Consider the following 22,506-nt stretch of genomic DNA (forward strand, 5'->3'; position numbering starts at 1 on the left):
TTTTTTTTTTTTTTGTATTTTTAATAGAGATGGGTTTTGCCATGTTGGCCAGGCTGGTCTCAAACTACTGACCTCCAATGAGCCATCCGCCTCGGCCTCCCAAAGTGCTGGGATTACAGGTGAGAGCCACCGTGCCCAACCAGCACCGTTTCTTTCTTTGGGGTCCCAACAGTTGGCATTGCTTACTCTGATCCCCCTTGGGCTGTCTGTGGGCCTCAGTGTTTCCATCCATAAAATGGGAGTTACCTGGAGCTGTTCACCTGGGGCTTCACTGACCTCCTGCCTTTATTTTAGGTTTCAGGAAAATCTCCCAAGTGGGAAGATTGGGGTTTCTAGAAAGTCACAGACTCCATACATCAATGCTTCCTGGAAAGTCCTCTTTCTCTTTCTGTCTTTTTTCTTTTTATATTTTTATTTTTTACTTAAGTATGCATTTTTTTTTTTTCAGAAGTGAGGTCTTACCACGTTGCCCAGGCTGATCTTGAACTCCTGGCCTCAAGCGATCCTCCCGCCTTAGCCTCCCAAAGTGCTGGGATTACAGGCATTAGCCACCACGCCTGGCCAGGCCTCGTATTTTCATTTTTCACTGAGCCCTGCAAAACCTATAGCTGGTCCTGCATGGAATACAGCAGTGACTAAGATAGACAAAAATCACTGCCCCTAAGGAGGCGACATTCTAAGGGAGAGATCAAGAGGAAACAAGCTGGGCGCAGTGGCTCACGCCTGTAATCCCAGCACTTTAGGAGATCAAGATGGGAGGGTCACTTAAGCCCAGGAGTTTGAGACCAGCCTGGGCAACATAGCAAGACCCCGTCTCTTCAAAAAAATTCAAAAATTAGTTGGGTATGGTGGTGTGTGCCTGTGGTCTCCAGTTACTCAGGAGGCTGAGATGGGAGGACCACTTGAGCCCAGGAGGTCGAGGCTACAGTGAACGGTGATTGTACCACTGCACTCCAGCCTGGGTGACAGAGCAAGACCCTGTCCCAAAATAAATAAATAAATAAAAATAAAAAATAAGAGTAAACAGAATATTTTTTAAAAGGTATGTAGTATCTTAGGTGGTGATAAGAGGCCTGGCGCAGTGACTCATGCCTGTAATCCCAGCACTTTGGGAGGCCGAGGTGGGTGGATCACTTGAAGTCAGGAATTTGAGACCAGCCTGGCCAACATAGCAAAACCCCGTATCTACTAAAAAATACAAAAATTAGCCAGGCATGGTGGTGGGCACCTGTAATCCCAGCTACTCAGGAGTCTGAGGCAGGAGAATCGCTTGAATCCGGGAGGCAGGGGTTGCAGTGAGCCGAGATCCCTCCACTGCACTCCAGCCTGGGCAATAGGGCGAGACTCTGTCAAAAAAAAAAAAAAAAAGACAACAATGAGGGAAAAATATAGCTTAAGAAAGGGCTGTCAGAGAAGGGCTCTTGGAAGAGGCATCTCCAAGAGTGGACAGCAGTAAAGAAAGCAGCCATGTGCACGGTGGGGCAGGTGCTCCAGGCAGAAGGAGCTGCAGAGGCCAAGGCTTGGAGGTGGGACCCAGCTGTTTGAAGGACAAGAAGGAGGCTACTATGGCAGCATGGACTGCACTGAGGGAAATGTAAATGGAGATGATGGCAGGCGCGGTGGCTCATGCCTGTAATCCCAGCATTTTGGGAGGCTGAGGCGAGCAGATCACCTGAGGTCAGGATTCAAGACCAGCCTGTCAACATGGTGATACCCCGTCTCTACTAAAAATACAAAAATTAGCCAGGCGTGGTGGCGGGTGCGTGTAATCCCAGATACTCGGGAGACTGAGGCATGAGAATCACTTGAAGCCGGGAGGTGGAGTTTGCAGTGAGCAGAGATCATGCCACTGTACTCCAGCCTGGGCGACAGAGCGAGACTCCGTCGGGAGGGAGGGAGGGAGGGAAGGAAGGAAGGAAGGAAGGAAGGAAGGAAGGAAGGAAGGAAGGAAGGAAGGAAAAACTCCATGAGGTCAGGGGTCAGGCACTGGCAGAGAGGGGCTGCTCAGAGAAGGGTTAGCAAATTTTTTCTTAAAAGGCCAGAGGATTAATATTTTTGGTTTGTGGTGCAGACCAGCCTCAGCTCTGCCATTGCAGCCTGAGAATAGCCTTTGACTATCTACACTTTTTTCTTCATACCCTGCATGTGGCATCCAACCATCTATAAATGAATGGGCAGGGCTTGGCCCCGATAAAACTTTATTTATGGACACTGAAATATGAATTGTTTTGTTTTGTTTTGTTTTGTTTCGAGATGGAGTCTGGCTCTGTCACCCAGGCTGGAGTGCTCTCAGGTTACTGCAACCTCAGCCTCCCATTTTCAAGTGATTCTCCTGCCTCAGACTCCCGAGCAGCTGGGATTACAGGCGTGCACCACCGTGCCCAGCTAATTTTTGTATTGTTAGTAGAGACGAGGTTTCACCATGTTGGCCAGGCTGGTCTTGAACTCCTGACTTCAGGTGATCAGCCCACCTTGGCCTCCCAAAGTGCTGAGATTGTAGGCGTGAACCACCGCACCTAGCCAGAAATGTGAATTTCGTATCATTTTTCACGTGTCAGGAAGGATGATTCTTATTTTGCTTTTCTCTCCCCACTCCAACGACTCACACGTGTAAATACCATTCTCTACGGAAACAGGCAGTGGGCAGGATCTGGGCTGCTGTGAGCAGTTTGCATTTTAAGCTGAGTGAGGTCTCCGGAGGCTTTTGTGCAGGAGAGATGAGATCTGATGCAGGTTTAGGAAGCTGCCTCTGGCTGCTGGGGGAGAAGGGACAAGGGGACAAGGTCAGAGGCTGAAGAAGAAAGATGCATCCCAGAGGCAGAACCTGCAGTGATGGGGCTAGACTATGGTGGTGGCCGTGGAAGGGGTGAGAAGGGGCAGAACAGGACACAGTGTGCAGCCAGTGGGCTTGGCCGGTGGACCGAGTGTGGGGCAAGAGAGAGGTGTCAGGGTGATGCCAGGGCTTGGATGAAGCCTGGAGGGCTGACAGTATCCATGGTACACACCTCAGTGGGCTCCGAGGGGCATTTGCTCTGATTGATTGATTGATTTTTTTCAGATGGAGTCTTGCTGTGTCTCCCAGGCTGGAGTGCAGTGGTGCGATCTCGGCGTGAGCCACCGCGCCCAGGTTTTTGTTTGTTTGTTTGTTTGTTTTTAGAGAGGGAGTCTCACTCTGTCACCCAGGTTGGAGTGCAATGGCACGACTTCTGCTCACTGCAAGCTCCGCCTCCCGGGTGCATGCCATTTTCCTGCCTCAGTCTCCCGAGTAGCTGGGACTACAGGCGCCCGCCACCACGACCAGCTAATTTTTTGTATTTTTAGTAGAGACAGGGTTTTGCCATGTTGGTCAGGCTGGTCTCGAACTCCCCATCTCAGGTGATCTGCCTGCCTCGGCCTCCCAAAGTGCTGGGATGAGAGGCGTGAGCCACCGTGCTTGGCCATTTGCTCTGATCTTGTATGGCATCCAGGAGGACAAGTGTAGGAGACAGTTGGAAACCGAAGCCCTGAGCTGGGAGATCCATTTCGGTCTCTTCTCTGGAGAAGCTCAGAGGACCTCCCCACCCCCAAGGGTGGAAGGAGAGAAGAGTTCCAAGGACACCCTCCTTCCCAAATGCCTGTCAATTTCCATTTTCCTGCCTTGGTTCCCACTCCTCCCTCCTCTTGTCCAAAGGTGTCTAAGAGGGCCGGGCGCAGTGGCTCACGCCTGTAATCCCAACACTTTGAGAGGCCAAGGCAGGTGGATCACGAGGTCAGAGTTCAAGACCAGCCTGGCCAACATGACAAAACCCCGTCTCTACTAAAATACAAAAATTAGCTAGGCGTGGTGGCGTGTGCCTGTAATCCCAGCTACTCGGGAAGCTGAGGCAGGAGAATTGCTTGAACCCGGGAGGCAGAGCTTGCAGTGAGCCGAGATCGCACCACTGCACTCCAGCCTGGGTGACAGAGCAAGACTCCGTCTCAAAAGAAAAAAAGTACAAGTCTAAGAAGAATCACAGACCACACCGACGTGTAAATGCTCGATGCTCACCCAGCCCTAAGCCAGTGGTCAGTGTGTCAATGGAGGGACACTTGCCAATGCTGGGATATCTGTGGTTGTCACAACTTGGAGGTGCTCCTGGTGTGGAGTGGGTGGAGGCCAGGGATGCTGCTCAGCACCCTGCAGTGCCCAGGACAGCCCCACTCTAGAGAAAGATCCAGCCTCAAATGCCCACAGTGCTTCCTTGGTGCCTGTCCTATTATCTATCTCATTTAACAGTTGAGAAATTGAGAGGGAGAATTTCAGAGAGGGAAAGCGATTAGCTCAAGGTCACACAGCAAGGATGATATAACCAAACTTAATTCAAGCCCCTGTCGCCTGTCTGCTGCATCGTTGCTCTTAAATTCTGGGTCTGGAAGACCTCGGTTTTGTTGTTGTTGTTGTTGTTTTAGTTTGTTTGTTTTTGTTGTTATTTGTTTTGCAGTGGAGTCTCGCTCTGTCACCCAGGCTGGAGTGCAGTGACGCGATCTCGGCTTACTGCAACCTCTGCCTCCCGGGTTCAAGCGATTCTCCTGCCTCACTTCCTGAGTAGCTGAGATTACAGGCGCCCGCTACCACACCTGGCTAATTTTTGCATTTTTAGTAGAGGCGAAGTTTCACTATGTTGTCCAAGCTGTTCTCGAACTCCTGACCTCAGGTGATCTGCCCGCCTCGGCCTCCCAAAGTTTTGGGATTACAGGCGCGAGCCACCGCGCCTGGCCTCCAGGGCTCCTTCTAAAATGCCAATTACCTGCAAGGGTCTTGGCTGTGCCCCAGAGTCTCCAGGCCTGCGAATGCTGCGTGGCATCCAGTGGGCGCTCAATAAATGCTTACTGCTTGAAGGAGCATCTCCCCCAAGTGTTCATCTGATGCATGTTTGTGGAGCACCTGCCATGGGCCAGGCACTGGGGACGCTGCAGTGACAGAAAGGAACCCAAGGCCCCTCCTCTACCGGGGGAGCCGTGGGTCCCAGGAGTGGCGGAAAATGACCGGAAATGGCTAGAGAATGTCAGAGCTGCGCCGGGACCAGCTAGCTCTTTCTGTGAGGAACGAGTCACAGTTTTATTGTGCGCTTACTGTATGCTAGGCACTGGTCGACTGAGTGCTGCGCAGGTAGTACCTTGCATCCTCTCGGTAACCCTCCGCAGTAGCAACTATTTATTATGAAACCCATTTTACAGAGGAGGAAGGAGAAGTCCAAAATAGGTAAGTCTGTTGGCCCAGTCATATAGGTAGGAAAGGCTGGGGCAGGGGCGGGGTGCTGGATTCAAATTCAGGTGTGTAGGATTGCAGCTCCCCAGTGGCGAATGAATGAATGAATGAACGAATGACTGATTGAATGAATGAATGGATGAGGCAATGAGTGAATGAATGAACGAATGGGCGTGCCAATGAATGAGCAAATGAGTGTGGGAATGAATGAATGGTGCGGGAATGAACAAATGAATGAATGGGTGGTGAACAAATGAATGGGTGAGTGAACTAATGAATGGATGAATGGGTGAGCCAACAAATGGATGAACAAATGAGTGAGTTAATGAATGCAGGAATGAGTGAATGAAGGAAGGAATGGTGTGCGAATGAATAAATGAATGGGTCATATAAGAATGAATGAATGAACAAATGGGTGAGGCCAATGAATGAATGAAAGGGTGAGCAAATAAATGGGTGAACGAATGAACGAGTAAATGAACGAATGAATAAGTGAATGAATGAATGGGTGAGCCCGTGAATGGGTGAACAAATGAATGAGTGAATGAATGAAAGGGTGAGCGAATAAACAAATGGGTGAAGGAATGAACGAGTGAATGAACGAATGAACAAGCGAATGAATGAATGAATAAGTGAATGAACGAATGGGTGTGTGAATTAATGCATGAAAGGGTGAGCGAATAAACAAATGAGTGAAGGAATGAACGAGTGGGTGAACGAATGAACGAGTGAGTGAATGAATGAACGAGTGAATGAACGAATGAATAAGTGAATGAACGAATGGGTGAGTGAACGAATGAATGAATGGGCGGGCCGGTGAATGAACGAACGAATGGGCGAACGAATGAATGAGTGAATGAATGAAAGTGTGAGTGGCGAGAGCCCTGCCGGCCGCGTGGAGGTGCGAGGCTGCGGACGTCGCGGGCCCGGAGGCACCTGCGCGCCCTTGGCCGACTCGGAGGAGGTGGAGATGGACGCCCGCGGGTCCCCTGGAGATGCAGCCGGCGGCCTGCGCTGGTGAGGGAGCCGGGCCCCCGGCGCCGCGTCCTCCTCATCCTCCAGGCGACAAGGTCAGGAGGGGCCGGGGCGGCGCCCCTTCCCTCAGCCCTCAGCCCCCAGCCCCCAGCCCCCAGCCCCCAGCCCCCTACCTGGGTCTTCCCATTCCATCCCGTGGGGGAGGGGGCTGGCGAGGAAGGCAAGGGGGAGGGGGCGGCACCAGGGAGGGCGGGACCGGGCGGGCGGGGCGGGGAGCTCCGGCAGCGCCCAGCCCCGCCCTCCGGCCGCTCCCCGCGGTCCCTCCGGACCCTCTGGCCGCCTCCTCTTGGAACCCCGTGTGCCCCCCGCGCCCCGCGCCCCGGACGCCATGAAGCAGCTGTGTCTGTGCGCAGCCGCCTCCTTCGCGGTAGGGCCCGGGGAGGGGGCGCAGGAGCGGGCGGGGCGCGGGTACCTCCTCTCCCCTCCCTTCCCCGGCCCCGGCTGACCTGGACCACCCCCCCATTCCAGACCCGGGAAAGATGGTCGGCGGCGGGGAGTGGGGGGGAACAGAGGTTGGGGCAGCTTTTGGGGGAATGGAAGAGACATTTGGGGAGACATGTGGACGCGTTTTGGAAGACTCTTTGAAACAAATGGGGACATTTAGGAACATTTAGAGGGCATTGGGGGGTGCAGTTTTGGGAAAACATTTTGGAGACAGATGGGGTCATTGAGGGGACAACTTGGAAGCTATTTTGGGAGAGCCGATTTTGCGAAGAGGTAATGATTTGGAGAACAGTTTGGGAGAACATTTGAGGGATGTTTTTGGAGGATATTTTTGGGACATGACGGTATCATTGGGAAGGATGGTTTTACAGAACACTTCAGGAATTTGGGGGAGACATTTCGTAATGCATTTCAGGCTATAGTGTTGAGGGGAGAAGCCTCGGGATGTTTAGGGGACAGTGGTGGCATTTCAGGGCAGTTGTGGATAAACAGGGCAGAGGATGGTCCTGAGAGGCATTTAAAGGGGCCTTTTAGGGGTTCAGATGGGACTTTGGAGGGTAGTTTGGAAAAGACTCATGGATCCATTTGCTGGGGGCGATGTTGCAGGGGTGGCTTTCACTAAGGGATGAATTGGGGGACAACTTTTTTTATTGTACAGAGTGGGTCTTGCTGTGTTGCCTAGGCTGGTCTCAAAATTCCTGGGCTCAAATGATCCTCCCACCTCAGCCTCCCAAGCAGCTACAGGCATGAGCCACCATGCCCTGCTGATTATTTTTATTTTTTGTAGAGATGGGGTCCTACTATGGTGCCCAGGTTGGTCTCAAACTCCTAGGCTCAAGCGATCCTCCCACCTTGGCCTCCCCAAATGCTGGGATTACAGGCGTGAGCCTCCATGCTCAGCCCAGGGAACAACGTTTTGGAAATAGATGCCAGGGGGCTGCTCAGGGGATGATGCTGGTGGTGGGCTTTTGTTGGACAACTGGGGTGATGGGCCTGGGGGCAGATGCTGGGGTTCGCAGATTTGGGGGACACTGAGGACCCCCTCGCCCAGGACCACCTCCCCCTGCAGCTGCGGCTCAGCCCCACTGACCTTGGCTCCTGCCCGCCCTGTGGCCCCTGCCCCATCCCGAAGCCGGCAGCCAGAGGCAGGCGCCAGGCAAGTGCCCAGGGGCAGGTGGTGAGAGCCCGGAGCCCCTGTCAGGGGGCGTGGGGAGGGGACAGCAGCCAACCCTGCCCCACGCACCTCTGGGCGTGCCCTGCAGAGTCAAGACTGGGGCAAGAGTGACGAGAGGCTGCTACAAGCCGTGGAAAACAACGATGCACCTCGGGTGGCCGCCCTCATCGCCCGCAAGGGGCTGGTGCCCACGAAGCTAGACCCCGAGGGCAAGTCCGCGTGAGTGCCCGCGACCCGGGAGTGAGATGGCTGAGGGGTGGCAACCTTGCGGCTGATCCCTTGTCTCTCACTTCCAGGTTCCACCTGGCGGCCATGCGGGGTGCGGCCAGCTGTCTGGAGGTGATGATAGCTCATGGCAGCAATGTCATGAGCACGGACGGGGCAGGTACTGCCAGCTGGGCCCCGGGGAGGGAGGAGGAACTGAGCCCAGGTGCCCAGCCTGAGGGTCCAGCCAGACCCTGCTCCCAGGTCTCAATGTTCCCCGCTGAAAAAAGGGGAGGCTCCCTCTGGTGCTCCTCCCCTGCCCCCAGGGAGACACACAGGGGCATGTTAGGATGGGGTGGCCAAAGATAGAGACTGTGGCTGGCACCGAGCAAAGCCAGTGGACAGCTTGTGGATGGGGAGTGACTAGGATTCAGGTATTGGTTCAGTTGGATGGGGAAGTAGCTGGCATGGGGAAGTAGCTGGGGCTTGGGGGATAGCTGCAAAGTTTCTGGGGTTTTGTTGTTTTGTTTTTCTTTTTTGGGGGGAGGGACAGGGTCTCCCTTTGTCACCCAGGCTTGAGTGCAGTGGGCATGATCTCAGCTCACTGCAGTCTCCATTTCCTGGGCTCAAGGGATCCCCTCCAACCTCAGCCTCCCAAGTAGCTAGGACTATAGGCGCACACCACCATGCCCAGTTAATTTTTCTATTCTTAGTAGGGATGGGGTCTCCCTGTGTTGCTCAGGCCGGTCTTGAACTCCTGGGCTCTAAGTGATCCTTCCACCTCAGCCTCCCAAAGTGCTGAGATTATAGGTGTGAGCCACCATGCCAAGCCTGGGGAAGTTTCTAGAAAGTGACTGAGGCAGAGGAAGAACTGGGGCTTGGGAGATAACTGGGACCATTGGACGAACTAAGCTTTGAGGTGCATCTGGGATATAGGAGTATCCGAGATCAAGGAAGTGACTGAAGGGAACTACTTGGAGTTTGGAGGAGGAGCTGGATTCATGGGAGTAGCTGAGCTTGCAAAGTATCTGGGGCAAGAGAATAACAAGTAGAGTTTGGGGAATATCTGAGGTGTATGGGATAGCTGGGATCTAGGAGTAGCTGGAGCTGTGGGAGTAGCTTGAGCTCTTGGAGTAGCTGGGTTACGAGGAGAACTTGTATGTATGTATCACTTAACTGGAGACCTGGGGGGAATAACTGAGATAAAAATGTGCGGCCAAAAGGAGTAGTTGGGGCTCAGGAGGCAACTAGGCATGGGGACACAGTCAAATCTGAAGCTTTAGGGTCACAGGCATGGTGGGCAGGGAATATGGAATAGCTGGGGATTCATGGAGCATCAGACAGGGACAGAGTTGGCATTTGGAAGAGGAAGGGTATATGGATTGGCAAGAACATATACAGCAACTGTGGGTTGTGAAGGGCAGAGCTGAAACTGGTGTAGTGGAACCTGCAGAGTATCTGGGGACATGGGGAGTAGCTGAGGCAATAGGGCTTGAGGAATAGGTGGGTGTGGACAGTCGCTGAGATGGGATTGTCTGGAATACAGACTAGCCATGGCTTAGAGAGTCTCTGGGTACAGGGAATAGCATGGTTTTGAGAAGTACCTGATGGCCGGGCACAATGGCTCATGCCTGTTAATTCCAGCACTTTGGGAGGCTGAGGTGGGAGGATCGCATGAGCCAAGGAGTTCAAGACGAGCTTGGGCAACATAGCAAGACCCCTGTCTCTACAGAAAATACAAATAAATTAGCCAGACATGGTGGCACTTGCTTGTAGTCCCAGCTACTCGGAAGGCTGAGACAGGAGGATCGCTTGAGCCTAGGTGTTGAAGCCTACAGTGAGCTATGATCACACTGCACTCTAGCCTGGGCGACAGAGCAAGATCCTTTCTGCAGGAAAAAAAGGAGAGAAATACTAGGGTTTACAGACTTTGCTAGACTCAGAAACTCATCACAAGTAGTTGACATGGCTTGGGGAGCAGCTGGGAGCTACTTGAATAGCTGGAGCTCCAGTAAATCTTCTTTCCTTCCCCAGGTTACAATGCCCTCCACCTGGCCGCCAAATACGGGCACCCACAGTGCTTGAAGCAACTACTGCAGGTCATTTACTATCTTATCTCAGCTACTCCCTTGGCCCCTACTACTCCTGAGTTCCAGCAATTCCTTGAACCCCCAGATGCTCTATGAATCCTAGATATTCCTTGGCCCCTTTTACTCCAGAACCCTAGCTACTCCCTGGATAACCAGGTACTCTCAGACCATCCACATGCTTCTCCTATTTAAGATGTACTCCCAAGCCGGGCATGGTGGCTCACGCCTGTAATCCCAGCACTTTGGGAGGCTGAGGCTGGTGAAATCGCCTGAGGTCAGGAGTTCGAGACCAGCCTGGCCAACACAGTGAAACCCCATCTCTACTAAAAATACAAAAAATTAGCTGGGAATAGTGGTGTGTGCCTGCAATCCCAGCTACTAGGGAGGCTGAGGCAGGAGAATCCCTTGAACTTGGGAGGCGGAGGTTGCAAGAGCGAAACACCATCTAAAATATATATACTCCCAATGCCAGGTATTTCCTGAGCTCTGTTTCTCCCCAAGCCCTGGGTCCTTCCTTAGCCCCAGACACTCCCAGAGTTCCTGGCTACTCCCCAAATTCCCAGCTGCTTCTCAGCTCCCAGCTATTTTCTTTTCTCACCAATTTTCATGAAAATGGAGTCCCTTGGGGGCCAGGGAAGGGTGAGGCTGAAGTATAGCAGAGCCCAGGGTGGGGAAGGCAGTCCTAGAGAAATCAGGCAGCAAGAAGGATGGCTCCGCCTCAAAGGACTCGCCCCATCCCCAGGCTTCCTGCGTGGTGGACGTCGTGGACAGCAGCGGGTGGACTGCCCTACACCATGCAGGTGGGTGCAGCCCAGCCCTGCCCTGACCCCGAAGCCCAGATGGTGCTAGACTTGGGGGTTATTCTGCCCAGGGCCCTAGGGACCTGACCTGCTGTGAAGCTTCCTGTCTCCTCCTTTCTTTCTTTCTTTCTTTTTTTTTTTTTTTTGAGACGGAGTCTCACTCTGTTGCCCAGGCTGGAGTGCAGTGGTGAGATCTCAGCTCACTGTAACCTCCATCTCCCAGGTTCAAGCAATTTTCCTGCCTCAGCCTCCCGAGTAGCTGGGACTAGAGGCACCCGCCACCACACCTGGCTAATGTTTTTGTATTTTTAGTAAAGACGGGGTTTCACCATGGTGGCCAGGATGGTCTCGAACTCCTGACCTCAGGTGATCCACCCGCCTTGGCCTCCCAAAGTGCTGGGATTACAGGCGTGAGCCACCGCTCCTGGCCTTCCTTTTCTTTTTATGAGATAGGGTCTTGCTCTGTTGCCCAGGCTGAAGTACAGTGGTGCAATCATGGCTCACTGCATCCTTGACCTCCCGGGTTCAAACCATCCTCCTACCTCAGACTCCCAAGTAGCTGGGACCACAGGCGTGCACCACCATGCCTGGCTAATATTTTAAATTTATTTGTAGATACGGGATCTTGCTATGTTGCCCAGGCTGATCTCAAATTCCTGGGCTCAAATGATCCTCCCACCTCGGCCACTCAAAGTGCTGGAATTACAGGCGTGAGCCACCTCACCTAGCCTCCTCCTTTTTTTCTTGACATAGAATCTCCCTCTGTCGCCCAGGGTGGAGTGCAATGGCGCAGTCTTGGCTCACTGCAACCTCCACCTCCCAGGTTCAAGCAATTCTTCTGCCTTAGCCTCCTGAGTAGCTGGGACTACAGACCTATGCCACAACACGCACCTAAAATTTTTTTGTATTTTTAGTAGAGATGGGGTTTCACCATGTTGGCCAGGCTGGTCTCGAACTCCTGACTTCAGGTGATCTGCCCGCCTCGGCCTCCCAAAGTGCTGGGATTACAGGCCTGAGCCACCGTGCCGGCCCTTCTCCCTTTTTTTTTTTTTTTTAATTGAGGTGGAGTCTCGCTCTGTCACCCAGGCTGGAGTGCAGTGGCGTGATCTCGGCTCACTGCAAGCTCCGCCTCCCGGGTCCACGCCATTCTCCTGCCTCAGCCTCCCGAGTAGCGGGGACTACAGGCGCCTGCCACCATGCCCGGCTAATTTTTTTGTATTTTTTAGTAGAGACGGGGTTTCACTGTGTTAGCCAGGATGGTCTTGATCTCCTGACCTCGTGATCCGCCTGCCTTGGCCTCCCAAAGTGCTGGGATTACAGGCGTGAGCCACCGTGCTGGCCCTTCTCCTTTTTTATTACCTACTGTGTGCCAGGCACTGGAGCCCATCATAAATCCCGGTTACCCTTTGAACCACAGGCTATTAGCCCATTGCACAGATGAGGCTTGATGAGGCTTAATGAGGCTGTCACTTGTCCGCAGCAGGTAAATCGTAGGGAATCCAGGTTGTCTGACCTCAAGGAGCAGCCGAATGTACTCCTGGGCTTTGTGAGGATGAGGAGAGGTCCCTAGGGTTTAATTTCCTTTGAGGAGCTCCTAGGAGATACCAGGAAAACCATAGCTCCAGGCAGCTGGTACCCTCATAATCACCTAATCCAAACTCCTTCCCAGAGGGAGGGAAAGGGACCCACTGACTTGAACCAGAACCCAGCCCCCGACCTGTCCGCTGTCCCCGTGAAATTCAGGCATGGCTTTCGCTGACGACTCAAGAAACATCTGTTCTTTCGGAAACTCAGAATAAAATAGGGCTTTGGGGGTTTTAGTCACTGGGTGAGAATTCTCTGCAGTTGGAGTATGCTGCCACCTAGTGGCGGCAATGCTTCTGGTCACAATATAGGAGTCCGTTGGTTTTTGTCACTCAACAGTTAACTGAGCACTCTGGGAGGCCCAGGCGGGCAGATTAGCAGAGGTCAGGAGTTCGAGAATAGCCTGGCCAACATGGTGAAACCCTGTCTCTACTAATAATAAAAAATTAAGGCCGGGTGCGGTGGCTCACGCCTATAATCCCAGCACTTTGGGAGCCTGAGGCGGGCGGATCACGAGGTCAGGAGATCAAGACCATCCTGGCTAACACGGTGAAACCCCGTCTCTACTAAACAATGCAAAAAATTAGCCAGGCATGGAGGCATGTGCCTGTAATCCCAGCTACTCGGGAGGCTGAGGCAGGAGAATCGCTTAAACCCGGGAAGTGGAGGTTGCAGTGAGCCGAGATCATGCCCCTGCACAGCCCGGGCAACAGAGCGAGACCCCATCTCAAAAAAACAAACCAACCAACAACAACAACAAACAGTTATTGAGTACCTACTGTGTGTCAGGCACTGTTCTACGTGTTGTAGATAAGGTTTGCAGCAATCAAAACCTCATACTGCCTCAGACATACAGCAGGTATTCAAACAGAGTTTGTTGACTGAAAAATGGATTTTTGTGCTTAATCAGACTGGATGTCAACCTGGTGGAATTCATACCCAGGGATTCCAGAGACCATGCCCTTGTCTCAGCTGCACAGCCTCCTGGGGAGCCTCCCTGTTTCCACTCTGGTCCTGGGCAAATGGCAGTAGGAGGGATCTCTTAAAATATAAATAGACAGGCCAGGCACAGTGGTGCACGCCTGTAATCCTAGCACTATGGGAGTCAGAGGTGGGAGGATTGCTTGAGCCCAGGAGTTTGAGACCAGCCTGGGCAACATGGCAAAACCCCATCTCTACTAAAAATATAAAAATTAGCCAGGCGTGATGGCTCATGCCTATAATCCCAGCTACTCGGGAGGCTAAGGCAGGAGAATCGCTGGAACCTGGGAGGCGGAGGTTGCAGTGAGCCAAGATCACACCCCTGCACTCCAGCGTGGGTGCAGAGGGAGACTCCATCTCAAAAAATAAAATAGGTCGGGTGCGTTGGCTCACGCCTGTAGTCCCAGCACTTTGGGAGGCCGAGGCGGGTGGATCACGAGCTCAGGCGATCGAGACCCTCCTGGCTAACACGGTGAAACCCCATCTCTACTAAAAATACAAAAAATTAGCCAGGCGTGGTGGCGGGTGCCTGTAGTCCCAGCTACTCGGGAGGCTGAGGCAGGAGAATGGCGTGAACCCGGGAGGTGGAGGTTGCAGTGAGCCGAGATTGGGCCACTGCACTCCAGCCTGGGTGACAGAGCAAGACTCCGTCTCAAAAATAAATAAATAAATAAATAAATAAATTAAATTAAATAAATACATAAACACATAAACGGGGCGGGGCATGGTGGCTGCAGCCTATAATCCCAGCACTTTGGGAGCCAGAGGCAGGAGGATTGCTTGAACCCAGGAGTTTGAGACCAGCCTGGGCAATATAGTGACATTCCATTTCCATAAAAAAATGAGAAAAAAAGAATTAGCCAGGAGTGGTGGTGCACGCCTACAGTCCCGGCGGCAGATTGCTTGAGCCCAGGAGTTCAAGAAAAGCCTGGGCAACATAGCAAGACCCTGTCTCTAAAAAAATAAAATAAAATAAAATATATAAAATAAAATAAAAATTAGCCAGGCACGGTTGCACATGGCTTGTAGTGTGGGTCTCATTCCTGTAATCCCAGGCCCTTGGGAGGCCTAGGCAGGAGGATCACTTGAGCCCAGGAGTTCGAGACCAGTCTGGGCAACACAGTGAGACCCCGTCTCTACAAAAAGTAGAGGGAACCACAGTGCTTGGGACTGGCAGTCGGCAGACCTAGATCCTAGATCTGACTCTGCCTCTTACCCCAGTGGGTGACCACTGGCCTGGTTGGGCCTCAGTTGCTGCATCTGTAAAATGCAAAACTTGCCTTTGTTACAAATTCCTCAGGGCACGTGGGAATTTCTCATGAAATAAAGGAGCAGGGTCACACCCAGGCAGAAAGTCCCCAGAAAATGTCAAAGTCTCACCCTACCCCTACTCTTCCCCCTTTTGTTTTTCTTCCTTTCTTTTCTCGGTTTTTGAGACAAGATCTCACTCTGTCACCCAGGCCGGTGTGCAGTGGTGCCATCATGGTTCACTGCAGCCTTGAACTCCTGAGCTCAAGCGGTCCTCCCGCTTCAGCCTCCTGAGTAGCTGGGGCCACAGACACACGCCACCACACCCAGATAATGTTTGCTTTTTTTTTTTTTTTTTTTTTTTTGTAGAGACAGGGTCTCACTGTGTTGGCCCAGGTTGGTCTCAAACTCCAGGACTCAAGCGATCCTCCTGCCTTGGCCTCCCAAGGTGCTGGGATTACAGGGTTGAGCTACCGCACCGGACAACCTTTTCTCTTTTGCAGCGGCTGGTGGCTGTCTCTCCTGCTCAGAGGTGCTCTGCTCCTTTAAGGCACATCTAAACCCCCAAGATCGGGTAAGCTTCTGGGATCTCTTCGGGGAAGATGTTATGCTTGAGGTATGCTGCCACCAAGTGGCAGTATCTCAGGCACGCTTTGAAAGTCTGAGAAAGTTTGAGGTGAAACTCAAGGGCAGTTATATAGGCTTCTGCACCTCCCGGGGGTCAGTTTCTCATGCCATCGCATCCCTCCTCCTCCCTACCAGTCAGGCGCAACACCCCTCATTATAGCAGCTCAGATGTGTCACACAGACCTGTGCCGTCTCCTACTGCAGCAAGGGGCTGCTGCGAACGATCAGGACCTGCAAGGCAGGTGAGCATCTCCCCTCCCAGCCAGTCCACCCTATGCTGTGTGACCTTCGGCAAGACTTAACCTAAGTAAGACGATCTAGCCAGCCTCCTCTTCCCAGCCTGGCCTGGGTGCTGAGGTGGGCATGGGTGCTTGGGGGATGTTCTCATCTCCTCAGTAGCCCCCTCCCCTGGTAGGACGGCCCTGATGCTGGCCTGTGAGGGGGCCAGCCCCGAAACAGTGGAGGTCCTGCTGCAGGGCGGAGCCCAGCCGGGCATCACCGATGCGCTGGGGCAGGACGCGGCTCACTATGGCGCCCTGGCGGGGGACAAACTCATCCTGCACCTTCTGCAAGAGGCGGCCCAGCGCCCCTCCCCACCCAGCGGTATGCAAGCCCCACCTCCCCAATGCATTTGCTTCTTGGCAGCTTCTTGTCACTCCCCTTTTCTTTATCGTGAATAGTTTCAAGGTACCCCCGATTGGCTGCATTCTAGGAGGTCCCAGAGCTTACCCAATTCTACTCAGAACAGTTTCAAGGAGCCCCAGGGCATTTGGAGTAGTCTGGGAGGGGGTCTGCTTCTGCTTTCCCGGGTCATCTGTACAGTAAGAACTTTGCCTGTCCTAAGAAGGGCACCCCCTGCTGGGCAAGGTGGCTCATGCCTGTAATCCCAGCACTTTGGGAGGCCGAGGTGGGCGAATCACTTGAGGTCAGGGGTTCAAGACCAGCTTGACCAACATGGTGAAACCCTGTCTCCACTAAAAACACAAAAATTAGCTAGACGTGGTTCAAGCAATTCTCCTGCCTCACCTTCCGGAGTAGCTGGAACTCCAGGTGCCTGCCGCCTAAGTCCCTCACGCCTGGCTAATTTTTGTATTTTTAGTGGAGTCGGGGTTTCACCACGTTGGCCAGGCTGGTCTCAAACTCCTGAACTCAGGTGATCCACCCGCCTCGGCCTCCCAGAATGCTAGTATTACAGGCATGAGCCACCCCATCCAGCCTATCCTCTCTTTTTAACAGTCCCAAGTCCCTCTCTCAGCACTCTACCCAAGCGCCAGATTTCTACCTTAAACGCCCTGATTCTTGGGGAAATCGGGAGCCCCCTACAAGTCCCTGGGGCCCACCAATGCCCTTCCTGGGCCTGGGAACAGAATGCCTGACCCTGCTTCCCTCTCTCCCCAGCCCTCACAGAGGATGATTCAGGCGAGGCGTCATCTCAGGTATGGACCCCAAAGCAGTGAAGGAGCCCCTCCTCCCTGCATCCACACTAACTTCTCCCCTGCCCCAAGCTCTGTGAGAAGAGAAGGAAGTTAGACCTGGGAAAACCTGTTTGGAAAGAATGCTACCTTCAGGGTATGCTGCCACCAAGTGGCGGCAGTGTGCTCAGCCTAACTCCCAGAACTGGGTGAGAATACTGGATGGGGCCAAATTATGGGGCTGGGGTGGGATGGCAGTGGGGACTGAGGTTGTTGAGGGTTGGTGTCTTCGGGGAAGGAAGCAGATCTGGCCTCTTCCCCTCTTTCAGTTTTTTTGTGTTTTTTTTTCCCCGAGATGGAGTCTCACTCTGTCGCCCAGGCTGGAGTACAGTGGCTCGATCTTGGCTCACTGCAACCTTCACCCCCTGGGTTCAAGCAATTCTCCTGCCTCAGCCTCCCTAGTAACTGGGATTACAGGCACCCACCACAACTGGCTAATTTTTGTATTTTTAGTAGAGACAGGGTTTCACCCTGTTGGCCAGGCTGGTCTCAAACTCCTGGCCTCAAGTGACCCACCCGCCTCGGCCTCCCAAAGTGCTGGGATTACAGGCATGAGCCACTGAGCCCGACCCCTCTCCTAGTTTTTTTTGTTGTTGTTGTTGTTTGTTTGTTTGTTTTATTTTTTGAGAGATGGAGTCTCGCCCTGTCACCCAGGCTGGAGTGCAATGGCGTGATCTCGGCTCACTGCAACCTCTGCCTCCCAGGTTCAAGTGATTCTCCGGCCTCAGTTTCCCTAGTAGCTGGGACTACAGGCGTGCGCCACCACGCCCAGCTAATTTTTTGTATTTTTAGTGGGGTCGGGGTTTCACTCTATGTTGTCCAGGCTGCTCTCGAACTCCTGACCTCAAGTGATCACCCACCTTGGCCTCCCAAAGTGCTGGGATTACAGGTGTGAGCCACCGCGCTGGCCCCTCTCCCAGTTTTAAAGCATCTCTGTTCCACAGAGGAGTGAAAACGTGTGGGCAATGTGGTCTAGCTGGGGAAAGAACTGAGGGACAGAGAGGAGCAGAGAGTAAAGAGTAGGATCTGGAACTTACAGGGAGTTGGTCTTGTCTGCGCTTTGCTGGGATAAGTAAGCGGGAGGAGGCAGGGGCTGGTTCCATGTTCTCGGGAAGTCAGGCCATGGCTGGGGCTGGCTGGGTTGGTTTACTGTGGGGGAGGCTGGCATGGCCCCCCGATCGGCCCCCTTCACTCTCTCTCCCCTCCCTTCCCAGAACTCTATGTCCAGCCATGGAAAGCAGGGGGCCCCCAAGAAGCGGAAGGCGCCTCCACCTCCCGCCAGCATCCCCATGCCGGTGAGAGATGCTCTGGGCACGGGAGGAGGCGTGGGGAGCCCCCAGGCGCGGGGAGGGGCTCTGGCTGAGACCTGGGATGGGGCGACCTTAGGCCCCATCTAAAGGCCGTGGTGGGGAGGGGAACAGGATGATCGAGATGCCTATGAGGAGATCGTGAGGCTGCGGCAGGAGAGGGGCCGCCTCCTGCAGAAGATCCGGGGCCTGGAACAGCACAAGGAACGGAGGCAGCAGGAGGTTAGGAGGCCTCGGAGATTTGGGTGTGGGCCAAGCCTGGGTGGGGTCGATGCAGGCATGAAGATCCCCCTACTTTTCTCCCACCTTCCCTCCTCCGTCTCTCTCCCTCCCCACCCTGCTGCAGCCACCTGGGCCTCCTCGCTGTTCCTCCAACTCGCCAGGCGCAGTCCTGCCTCAGGGCCTTTGCACCACCAGTGTCCTCTGCCTGGAATGCTCTAGCGCAGTCCTGCCTCAGGGCCTTTGCACCACCTGTGTCCTCTGCCTGGAATGCTCTAGCCCCAGATGGCCCCACAGCTCTTTACCTCACCTACTTTATGCAGTAGGCTCCTCACCAAAGACACTTCCCATGCCCACTTCCCATGCCCACTTTCTTTAAAATTGTAACATCACCCCCCACCACCCCCCCGGCCAACTCGCTAGTTCACTTTATTTTTTATTTATTTATTTTTGGTTTTGTTTTGTTTTTGAGACGGAGTCTCGCTCTTGTTGCCCAGGCTAGAATGCAATGGTACGATCTCGGCTTATTGCCACCTCCGCCTCCCGGGTTCAAGCGATTCTCCTGCCTCAGTCTCCCAAGCAGCTGGGATTACAGGCGCCCACCACCACATCCAGCTAGTTTTGTATTTTTAGTAGAGACGGGGTTTCAGCACATTGGCCAGGCTGGTCTCTAACTCCTGACCTCAGGTGATCCTCCCGCCACGGCCTCCTAAAGTGCTGGGATTGCAGGTGTGAGCCACCGCGCCCGGCCTCTTTATTTCCATTTGCAGCACTTGCTGCTATTGGGCATGCATCTGTTTTATGTGTGTCCACCCATTTGACTGTGAGCCTGCCAGGGCAGGCGTGGCTGATGGTGCCTGGGTCACAGTATGGGCGTCATCAATATTGATTGGGTGAGTGAATATTCAAGTGAGTGTATGAATGAATGGCCAAAACCAGGGTCTGCCCCATAAGAGGCACCCAGTAAAAACTTTCTGGCTGGGCACGGTGGCTCACACCTGTAATCCCAGCACTTTGGGAGGTTGAGGTGGGCAGATCACTTGAGGTCAGGAGTTCGAAACCAGCCTGGCCAACATGGTGAAACCCTGTCTCTACTAAAAATACAAAAAAAAATTAGCTGGGCATGGTGGCAGGGGCCTGTAATCCCAGCTACTTGGGAGGCTGAGGCAGGAGAATTGCTTGAACCCGGGAGGCAGAGGTTGCAGTGAGCCAAGATCACACCACTGCACTCCAGCCTGGGTGACAGAGCAAGACTCCATCTCAACAACAACAACAACAACAACAAACAAAAACAATCTTGTTGAGTGAATGAGTGGATGGAACGGTGCCTGGCATACAGCAGGTGCTTAATAAGTACATAGTAATTGTCCAGAATGGTGCATACTGGCACACACAGCAGGCACTTAATAAATACTTAGAAATGAATGACTGGTCAGAATGGTGCATGCTGGCACACAGTAGGTGCTCAATAAATACTGAGTGACAGGTCAGAACAATAGCTGGCACAAAGTAGGCACTTAATAAATAGGAATGAGGCCGGGCGCGGTGGCTCATGCCTGTAATCCCAGTATTTTGGGAGGCTGAGACAGGCGGATCACGAGGTCAGCAGATCGAGACCATCCTGGCTAACACCGTGAAACCCTGTCTCTACTAAAAATACAAAAAATAGCCGGGCCTGTTGGCGGGCGCCTGTAGTCCCAGCTACTCAGGAGGCGGAGGCAGGAGGATGGCGTGAGCCCAAGAGGCGCAGCTTGCAGTGAGCCGAGATCACACCACTGCACTCCAGCCTGGGGGACAGAGTGAGATTCCGTCTCAAAAAAAAAAAATAATAAATAAATAAATAAATAAATAGGAATGAATGGGGCTCAGCATACAGCAGGTGCTCAATAAATGTTTAGTAATGAGTGAGCAGGCAGAATGGTGCCTGGTACACAGCAGGTACTCAATAAATAGTAATGAGTGAGCGGGCAGAATGCAGTAGGTGCTCAATAGTTGCACGTGGAATGCGTGAATGTGCATGGAATGGAGGCTATGAAGCAGGAGGTGGGGCAGGGAGGCCTCTTGCCCAGATCCAACCCCCTGTCCCTGTTTCTCCCATCAGTACCCGGAGGCCAGCTCCCTGCACAGCCTGGAGAGACAGGTAGGTGGGAAGGTGGGGAGGAGCCGGCCCTCCTGCTGCCCAGCCTTTCCTCCCAGAGGCAGCTGAGCCTCCACTGCTGCTCCCAGGTGCAAGAGCTACAGCAGCTGCTGGTGGAGAGACAAGAGGAGAAGGAGAGCCTGGGACGGGAGGTGGAGAGTTTGCAGAGCCGGCTGTCCCTGCTGGAGGTAGGAGCAGTGATGAGTCAGGGCTGGGCTGGGGCTGGGTGGGGGAACTTCTCTCCTGCAGCAGCGACAAGACGGTCACACCAGTGTATGCACAGTCTCACACACGTGCAAACACACGCACCAGACACATGCACTCACAAACCCACAGTCTTGGCCGGGTGCGAGGGCTCACGCCTGTAATCCCAGCACTTTGGGAGGCCGAGGCGGGCGGATCACGAGGTCAGGAGATCGAGACTATCCTGGCCAACATGGTGAAACCCCGTCTCTACTACAAATACAAAAATTAGCTGAGTATGGTGGTGCGCACCTGTAGTCCCAGCTACTCTTAAGGCTGAGGCAGGAGAATCACTTGAACCCGGGAGGCATAGTTTGCAGTGAGCTGAGGTCGCACCACTGCACTCCAGCCTGGGTGACAGAGCGAGACTCCGTCTCAAACAAACAATCCCACAGTCACATGCACCCATGCACATTTACAAATGTGCACAGACACAGAAAGGCCCTTCCTTCCCCTTCTCCCTCCTTCCTTCCTTCCCTCCCTCCTTCCTTCCTTTCCTTCCTTCCTTTCCTTCCTTCCTTCCCTCCTTCCTTCCTTTCCTTCCTTCCTTCTCTCCTTCCTTCCTTCCTTTCCTTCCTTCCCTCCTTTCCTTCCTTCCTTCTCTCCTTCCCTCCTTTCCTTCCTTCCTTCGTTTTCCTTCCCTTCCTTCTTTCTCTCTTTCCTTCTATCCGTCCTTCTTTTTTTTGGACAGAGTCTCGCTCTGTCACCCAGGCTGGGATGCAATGGTGTGATCTCGGTTCACGGCAAACTCTGCCTCCCTGGTTCAAGCGATTCTCCTGCCTCAGCCTTCCAAGTAGCTGGGACTACAGGTGCATGTCACCATGTCCAGCTAATTTTTGTATTTTTTGGGGGGTGGGGAGGATGGAGTTTCACTCTTGTTGCCCAGGCTGGAGTGCAGTGGTGCAATCTCAGCTTGCTGCAACCTCCGCCTCCCTGGTTCAAGTCCTGCCTACCGCAGCCTCCCGAGTAGCGGGGATTACAGGCGCACACCATCACACCCGGCTAATTTTTGTATTTTTAGTAGAAATGGGGTTTCACCATGTTGGCCAGGCTGGTCTTGAACTCCTGACCTCAGGTGAACCGCCTGCCTTGGCCTCCCAAAGTGCTGGGATTACAGGTATGAACCACCACACTCAGACCCAGAAAGGAGTTTTCTCTAAGCATACGCATCCACGCAGGGATGGATAACCACTCTCTATGCACGTGGCGGAGCGTGGTAACAGCAGGCACACCCACAAACACACAGTTTACAGACACGCAAGAAACAACATCCAAGAATACATCATCACACACGCATGCATTGCACGTGCACCCGTCTCGTGCAGTCACACACAGACAACATGCCCACAAATACATACACATGCAACAAATATTTCTTTTCTTTTCTTTTTTTTTTTTTTGAGACAGGGTCTTGTTCTGTTGTCCAGGCTGGAGTGCGGTGGCACGATCATGGCTCACTGCAGCCTTGACTTTCCCGGCCTCAAGCAGTCCTCTCACCTCAGCCTCCCGAGTAGCTGGGACCACAGGCATGTGCCACCACACCTGGCTAATTTTTTTCTTTTTGGAGAGATGGGGACTCACTATGTTCCCCAGTCTGGTCTCGAACTCCTGGCCTCAAGTAATCCTCCCATCTTACAGGTATAAGCCACCAAGCCCCACCAGTATTTCTGAAAACACACAATTATGCAAACATGTATACATATAGAAAACCATA

At 53.3% G+C, this 22,506-nt stretch overlaps 1 protein-coding gene across 22 annotated transcripts in view; it reads left to right on the forward strand.

Annotated features, from left to right (window-relative positions):
• Nucleotides 1–22,506, forward strand: part of ANKRD24 (ankyrin repeat domain 24) — a 40,727-nt gene that overhangs the window by 7,862 nt on the left and 10,359 nt on the right. For 3 of the 22 annotated variants that reach the window (XM_055102825.3, XM_034946746.4, XM_055102828.3), the window contains 14 exons: nucleotides 7,776–7,862; nucleotides 7,969–8,099; nucleotides 8,177–8,265; nucleotides 10,119–10,183; nucleotides 10,917–10,974; nucleotides 15,291–15,361; nucleotides 15,550–15,656; nucleotides 15,830–16,017; nucleotides 16,813–16,850; nucleotides 18,101–18,181; nucleotides 18,308–18,415; nucleotides 18,540–18,734; nucleotides 20,514–20,552; nucleotides 20,639–20,737. In XM_055102825.3, the coding sequence (XP_054958800.3) occupies nucleotides 7,776–7,862; nucleotides 7,969–8,099; nucleotides 8,177–8,265; nucleotides 10,119–10,183; nucleotides 10,917–10,974; nucleotides 15,291–15,361; nucleotides 15,550–15,656; nucleotides 15,830–16,017; nucleotides 16,813–16,850; nucleotides 18,101–18,181; nucleotides 18,308–18,415; nucleotides 18,540–18,734; nucleotides 20,514–20,552; nucleotides 20,639–20,737 (1,356 nt within the window). Of the gene's footprint in view, nucleotides 1–51; nucleotides 120–4,703; nucleotides 6,298–6,448; nucleotides 6,630–6,705; nucleotides 6,980–7,775; nucleotides 7,863–7,968; nucleotides 8,100–8,176; nucleotides 8,266–10,118; nucleotides 10,184–10,916; nucleotides 10,975–15,290; nucleotides 15,362–15,548; nucleotides 15,657–15,813; nucleotides 16,018–16,812; nucleotides 16,851–18,100; nucleotides 18,182–18,307; nucleotides 18,416–18,539; nucleotides 18,735–20,513; nucleotides 20,553–20,638; nucleotides 20,738–22,506 lie in introns of those variants that run through there. The other 19 variants (XM_057300509.2, XM_055102831.3, XM_057300512.2 and 16 more) reach the window with 17 other exon arrangements.

The sequence above is a fragment of the Pan paniscus genome, chromosome 20, assembly GCF_029289425.2.
Source record: "Pan paniscus chromosome 20, NHGRI_mPanPan1-v2.0_pri, whole genome shotgun sequence".
Taxonomy (NCBI): Eukaryota; Metazoa; Chordata; class Mammalia; order Primates; family Hominidae; genus Pan; species Pan paniscus.